A 7,532-nucleotide genomic window follows, 5' to 3' on the forward strand; every position below is an offset into this window, starting at 1 on the left:
ATGAAAGCTTAACATCGATTTAATATCCCTCTACAGGTTATATTATTTTTTCTTATAAAAAAATGTTCGCGCTGAATGTATTTTAAGAACTGTAAGTAATGCTAAATAGATAAATTTTAAAGAAAAAAAATGCATTTGAAAAGTGTTTTTTTTAAATGTGAAAATTAAATTTGTAATTTAACTTTAAACCTTTAAAAAGATTTCAGACGCCGCTCCTGATCACAGAGTAATTGTAATTTGTAAGAGAAGATAATTATTCCACATGGTCTTCCAACCATTTGAAACTAAAATTCATTGTGCATTTTTTATTGACAAAGTCCAATTACATTCAATTTAGTATGATACATTAATAAATAAAAATGAACAATAAAGGGTTTGGGTTAATAGTAACGTTCAAACACCCCTGCAGACGTTATACTCAAATCCGAAACCTCTAAATATAACAATTATTCCTTTAATCAATGAGATCACATGGATCGAATTACACATTGCTATTTGTCCAACTCCTCCTAGGCATAAATTGAGCCCATAATATGGGAAACAAACCTGGTTGAACTTTTCTGTGCAACAAGTACGCACCAGCAGTCCAACTTGGTCCTCAAATTCACTATCAATGGCTTCAATAATGAGCAGATTCGATCGCAACCTGTTGTCCACAACAACATGATTAATGGACCAAGGAACTCAAACTGAGGATTAAATGCATTCGAAGTACAACAATATGAACCAGTTAGATTTGTACAACAAAGTTACTTGAAATGAATAAGCTTATTTATTAAGTTCCTTCCCATCCTTCTTTGGGCCAATCCATGGAAGTTGAACTGAAATGGTTTGTCCATTCAAACAAAAAGAATACATTTACCTCGACTAACATAAGCCAAATTGCTGGAGCGCGCTAATCTGTAGGGTCTATCTCCACGCAGGGAATAGGAGCTATCATGGGCCAATATTCTCCTTTCTTAATTGAGCATTTGCCTTTTAGACGTGAGCAGTTCCTAATACAAAGTCTTCCAAGTGTTGCAGGCAACCCTTCTAAGTACCGAAGCTTAGGACAGTTGACGACCTCTAGCTCTTCAAGCGAAGACAGATTTCGAAGCTCCTTGGACAGGGATTCTAGATTATGGAGTTTCGTGATGTATATCGAAACTAGAGTCGTTGGAAGTAGACAATCTTCATCTGGAAAGGAAACCATCTCCTGTACACCAGCAATCCTCAAGTCTTCAAGTGAGGTTAACGTATGCAAGTTCCAACTCGATACCGGTTCCTTGAGGTCTTTACAATCCCAGATCTCGAGTGACAATAGATTAGGAGGCAAAACCCCTCTGGGAAAACACACAATTGGACAGTTGCAAACCGTTAAATACCGAAGTGAAGTGAGATTTAGCATCTGATTAGGTAGAGACTTGAGGCTGACACAACTGATGATGTCCAAAGATCTCAGGTTTGGGAGGGACAAACCGGTCTCTGGGAAGTATTTCAGATCCCGACAACTGCTTAATTTCAGTTCCATCAAACATGAAAGGTTGTTTAGAGAATCTGGCAAGTTTATTAGAGTATAACATTTCCAGATATCAATGTATTCGAGTGATGCATTATCAGGCAGCATCTCATCTGAAAATGGCTCCAGCTCCGAGCAATCCAAAATCTTAAGCATTTTAAGGCTAGTTGGAAATCTACCTTCTGGAAAGCGAGCAAGAGAATGACAGCCAATGATCTCCAAATGCTCGAGACAAGATACAATTGCGTCGTTACTGGCCTGCATCAGTCCTTCGGGTAGCGAACTTAGGCGAACGCAATCTTGTATTCTTAACCTTTTTAATGTGGGAGGTAACCTCCCTCTTGGAAAGCATATGAGTAAAGGGCATGCTTCGATTTCCAAGTCTTCAAGAAGACAGCCAGTAAGTTCACCGTGCCTCATTATCCAACAAGGCAGGTCTTTAAGCAGTGGAAAACCTCTGAGCCAAAGACATCTAAGCGTCAACCACAAACCTGTCTCGGGAAAGGATACAAGTTTCGGGCATGATTCAATACACAAACGCTCAAGAGACGCAAGGCGATGCAGCTCTTCCTTTCCTGTCAGTGAGAAAGATATGTAAGAGAACATACATTAATTTTTGCATGAACAATAGAACTAACATTCAAAAATTCAGTACCTTTCCGCCACAATGATGTCAACCCGGTGCATTGGGAAAGGATAAGATGCTTAAGTGCTCTGGGAAACTGTTCAAACCCATCGGCCAGACATGTAAGGTCCGACAAACTCTTGATTCTCAGTGTAGTTAGAGACGGAAGGTTGACCATGCTCCTTGGAATCATCTTATTGCAATCTTCAATACTAAGGTCAATAAGAGATGGGAGGCTCGAAACTGAATAAGCCACATGGGGGCATCCTTTGATTGCAAGTTTCACCAGAGAAGGCAAGTATCCGGGTAATTCTCGATGCAACTTTGGACAGTTATCAATCATAAGCTCACGAAGACTCGGGAATTCCCCATATTCTTTATTAGCTTTGTTAGGATAGTCCCAATCCTCCCAGTTCAACATGTTTTTGAACTGAAGAACTTCCAAAACTGGGAAAGGTTTTAAAGAAGGTAAGCCATATCCAAAAAACTCAAAATCCAATCTTTTGACTCCATTCATGCCTTCTATCAAACACTTCTTGAGTGAGGGTAGTCTCCCAAGTGCAGGAAGGGACGTAACGTTTCTACAGTTGGAGAGGTTTATATCCATAATATTAGTCGATGAGGAACCTCCTAACCAAGATGGAAACTTAGTGCCAGGATAAAATGCAACTCGAACTCTTTCAAGGTTTTGATGAGGTTGTAGCATGTTGAAAACATGTATTCCGTCGTCACCGTTTCCATGATTAAGCGATTCATGACTCCATTGCAAATCTAACCTCTTAAGGCCCTGCTTATCCTTCAGAACATAAGCACTAGCATCTCGAGTATCAACCACATTTTCCAGTCCAAGAATGGAAAGGTCCTTTCGCAAATGCAACAAGCCCTTCAATTCTGTGATGACAGAACGGCTACCCCTTTGCACTATGAATTTGGACAAAATCTGTAGCTTTTTCAGGTTGTCAATCTGCATTGGCATCTCTGTTAAACTATCAGTATCGGTAAGATCAAGAACATGAAGATGAATCAGATTCTCAATCGCTTGAGGCAACTTGGAAAGGTTGTTGCACCCATGCAATATCAATGACTGTAGGTTGAAAAGAGAACCCACGGAATCTGGCAACGATTTGATTCTGGTGTGAGATAAATTCAGGTACCGTAAGTGTATCAAACCGCCTATATGATGCGGTAGCTCATCGATGCAATAACCACTCAGACACAACACTCTCAAGCAGACTAACCTTGGCAACAACTTTTGTAAGACATTATTGCTTAAATAAGATTCTGCTGCCCATGGCAATTTATGAACTGGTAATGCCACCAGAGTTCTTAATCTTTCCATTTGATGCAACATTTCAAATCTTTTTGAAGTGTCGTATTGGTGACGAACGAATGAAAAATGCCGAAACTGTTCGACTCGATCATTTAACTTGTCTCCATGAAATTCAAAACTGAAGCATATTTCTCTGGAAACAAATTGAGCAAGGTCATTTATGAGGTCATGCATCACATACCGAGTTTTGTTACCGATTGACTGCTGGAAAAAGGATCTCGACGATAAATCACGAAAATATTCAACTCCTATGTCCTCCATTTGCTTCTTTCGGTCGGTGGGGTGCAAGAAACCCTCTGCCATCCACAACAGAATCAACTCTTCCTTGTCGAATTCATAATCCTTTGGGAATATAGCACAATAAGAAAAACAATGCTTGAGATGGAAAGGAAGGTCATGGTAGCTCAATCTCAGAGCAGGAAGGATGCCGCTTTTTGCTTCGGGTAAATCCCAAATCTTGCTCTTCATGATGTCTTCCCACTCATCAGGTTTCCCTTTAGTACGAAGGAGTCTTCCGAGGATCTTAGCTGCCAATGGCAAGCCTTTGCACTTCTTTACTATTTCCTCACCGACTGCTTTAAGACGTGGATGACCTTCGAAATCCGAAGCCCCAAGAGCATGCCGAGCGAACAGGGAGAGACAATCATCGTTTGTGAGTTCCCTCAGATGATGAGTCCCACAAGTAGCCATCATCGATACAACATCTTCGTTTCGAGCTGTCACAAGAATTTTACTTCCGGCTGCCCCTTCAATGAAAGGCCGACATAGAAGCTCCCATTTTTCATAGTTCTCATTCCACACATCATCTAAAACAATAAAAAATTTCTTCCCACACAGCTTCTCCTTTAATCTAACTTGGAGTAAATCCAGTTTCTTTACACTGCAACTCTCTAAAGTAACAGCCTGAAGCAAGGCCTTCGTCAGCAGGACAACGTCGAAGTCCTCGGAGACACAAACCCAGACATTCAAATCGAAAAAGCTCTCGACTTCGATATCATTGTACACCAACTGAGCAAGAGTGGTTTTACCCACACCTGCCATACCCCAAATGCAGGCCACACCGATACTACCGGTATCATCGCTATCATTCAACAGCATATCGATAACGGCATATTTATCCGATTCCCGACCGTAGACAAGAGACTCGTCGACAAGAGAACTACTGATTCTTAGCTTCTCTTTCACTATATCATACCTTCCTCTACCATTCTCAACTAAACCCAAATTATTCTTCATTGAAACAGCCTCTTCAAATCTGGCAGTTAAGTTCTGTATCTTGGACTCAAATTTGAAGCTAAACTTAATATTTGAAGGATTACATATAAGAAAGCAAGTTGGGATGTATTTCCTCACCATGCGAGAGGAGAAAGAGGGGTCGGAATCTTCCTTCATTTGGCGGCGCTGTGCTTCGTAGGCGAGCTCGTCGACGATATCCTCGGCGTCATACGCAATGTCCCGTAAGTCACGGAGCCAAAACTCGACCGATTTGCTTGTGATTTGCTTTTCTTCAGCATCTTCAAGGTAAGCATTGATTTTGAGCAGCAACTTTTCCCACTTCTTGAGCTCGGATAAAATCTTGTCTTTGCGTCCGAATTTGTTGAAGTGGGTGGAGGAGATGAGGTCCGACAACGAACGGATCAGTCCGGACATGACTGCTTCGGCCAGAGAAACTGCTATGGCTTCCATATAAACAAGGACACGACAAATACCGGTGAACTCCCGCTTCCTCTTTTTTTTTTTCTTTTCTAAAGGTTTATGTTAGAATTGTTTATGATGTTTCATAGCCCATAACTTAAGATATCACACCATTCTTTGTTTAATTCAGAATCTCCTTTTGCCTTTATTCCTCTTTGCTGTGTAAGAAGATAAAAGAGGAAGGAAAGAGACAATTTCATATCCATAGTGGTGTTAGAAAAAACGGAATAATATATCGTTAATATACGGTATTATTAGATACATTAAAAAATATTTAATAAATTTAGTTTAACGTTATCAAAAATGTTAAGTAATAATAATATTGTAGGTAGAAATCATGAAGAAGTTAAAAAATTTGGTAACCGATAAACTTAGTTTATCGATTTGTGTCGATATAAATAAAAAATGTATCGATTCATAGTAATATAACAGGTAAAAATATGACAAAATCGGTTTTATTATGATAAAACCGGTAAAGCGCTACCGGATATGTTGAAAGTATCGATTAGATTGAAATAAGTATCGATATTTTTGGAATTTAAAAGAGAAGCAGTAATAGCGCCTATAAAGTGTCGATACTTTATAAAAATGTATCGATCTATAACAATATAACAAGTAAAAATATATAAAACCGGTCTCAAAATGACAAAACCGATAAAGCGCTATCGGATATGTTGAAAGTGTCGATACATTAATATAAATATCAAAACTTTTAGAATTTAAAAGAGAAACAGTAATAGCGCTTATAAAGTGTCGATACTTTATAAAAATGTATTAATCCATAACAATATAACAGGTAAAAATATGACAAAACCGATCTCGAAATGACAAAACCGGTAAAGCGCTATCGGATATGTTGAAAGTGTCGATACTTTAATAAGTACGCGTAAAATATTATCGATACTTTTTAAAGAAATAGGTAAATATCCTATCGAAAGTATTGACACCTGACATAAAAGTATCGACACTTTGGTAATTGTATCGATTAAATATAAATAACATATCCGGTTAAAATATAAAAGGCATAGCTAAATTTCCTCTGAAAATAGATAGAACACGGCCGAGTTTTTGAGAAATCGAAGCGTAATTGTTGTTGCATTTCAGAAGGCGTTTTTAAAGCAAAGTTTGTTTGTTTGTTACTGCAGTCGAATCGAAAAGTACGTTGTCAAAACCTTAGTTTTTTATTATTACAGTAATCGGAAATAGATGTATTATGTGTTGTTTAGGGTTTTGAAAGTAAAGAAGCATTTGAGACCAATTACAGGTAGAAAGTGATATTCTAGGTAGATGATAAATATCAATATTTTTATTAAATATTATAGGTAGAAAATGATATTATAAGTTGTATAAATGTGCTGATACTTGAAGTATTGAGTGTTTCCATTCGTTTGAAGGAAATAGAGATTAGGATTTTTGGGTTTGGTTTGGGGATTTCGAATCGAAGCCAAAAAGGATTTGGGATCGATTATATAATATTATAGTAGAAAATAAATATAGATACATGTATATAATATTATAGGTAGAAAATGATATTATAGGTTGTGTAAATGTGCTGATACTTATAGTATTGACCATTCAAATTCTTTTTAAGGAAACTGTTTTACTACAAGAGTAGTTATCGATATTTGCATATTGAATAAAGTGTATGTAACTATTATTTGATTTTGATTTGCGTAAACTGATATATAAAGGAAAATGAAGTAAACGGATCTTGAAATTGTTGGTGGCGAAGATGACTTTAAAATTGAGGCCGAGAGTCGAAAGCAACCAATGGGTATATATATGTACTTCTAATAAGTATCAATGTATTTTTGTTATTATTGTTGAAATAGTAATTGGATTGAAGTATTTAAGAACTTTAAATTGATAACAGATTTTAAATGTTGACAGTATGACCGAATGCCAAAGGATGAAGGAAGCTGGCAATCACATCGGTTCGGTATTGATTAAGAAATGTTTATGCTTAATATTAGGTGAAAAATGATGTGTTGGAGAAATGGAAGTCGATGAGTGATGCTGAGAATGAACCTTACATCACACAGTCAAATATGGATAGTGAAGAATACAAAGCTTAGAGGAAAGCACATGAAAAGAATGTATTCATTAAACTTGTAAATACTTTGATACAAGATATATAAGAACAATAACACTATACATTGTTAAAAAATATAGGAAGTATCGACAAGGTGCAACATAAAAAGAGTGAATTTATTAATTGAACACCTTAAGGAGAATGAGCAATTGAATGTGCTGGAAGAAATGGGGTTTGGATAATTGATAGGAGTAAGGGATCGACCTATTCGGAGAAAATTGTGTCGATCCTTGATGGAGCAATTCGATGCCCAACAATGTATTGCTATGGTGATTATTCATTTCCTCTTGGG

At 37.4% G+C, this 7,532-nt stretch overlaps 1 protein-coding gene across 1 annotated transcript; it reads right to left on the reverse strand.

The window, feature by feature from the left end:
• Nucleotides 1–397: 397 nt before the first annotated feature.
• Nucleotides 398–5,279, reverse strand: LOC120165531 (putative disease resistance RPP13-like protein 1). Its single transcript, XM_039175043.1, has 3 exons — nucleotides 2,154–5,279; nucleotides 863–2,073; nucleotides 398–646 (listed from the first exon to the last, which is right to left on the reverse strand). Exons 1-2 carry the CDS (start codon nucleotides 5,137–5,139, stop codon nucleotides 896–898), a joined length of 4,164 nt encoding a protein of 1,387 aa, XP_039030974.1. The 5' UTR covers nucleotides 5,140–5,279; the 3' UTR covers nucleotides 398–646; nucleotides 863–895.
• Nucleotides 5,280–7,532: the final 2,253 nt, after the last annotated feature.

Source organism: Hibiscus syriacus, unplaced genomic scaffold (assembly GCF_006381635.1).
Source record: "Hibiscus syriacus cultivar Baekdansim isolate YM2019G1 unplaced genomic scaffold, ASM638163v2 tig00111582_pilon, whole genome shotgun sequence".
Lineage (NCBI taxonomy): Eukaryota > Viridiplantae > Streptophyta > Magnoliopsida > Malvales > Malvaceae > Hibiscus > Hibiscus syriacus.

Bases quoted from the DNA above. Each gene is read 5' to 3' on its own strand.
- LOC120165531 (XM_039175043.1), bottom strand. From the start codon at position 5,139: ATGGAAGCCATAGCAGTTTCTCTGGCCGAAGCAGTCATGTCCGGACTG. The intron at 2,074-2,153 runs GTACTGAATTTT...TCTCACTGACAG, and splicing joins GACATCATTGTGGCGGAAAG to GAAAGGAAGAGCTGCATCGC.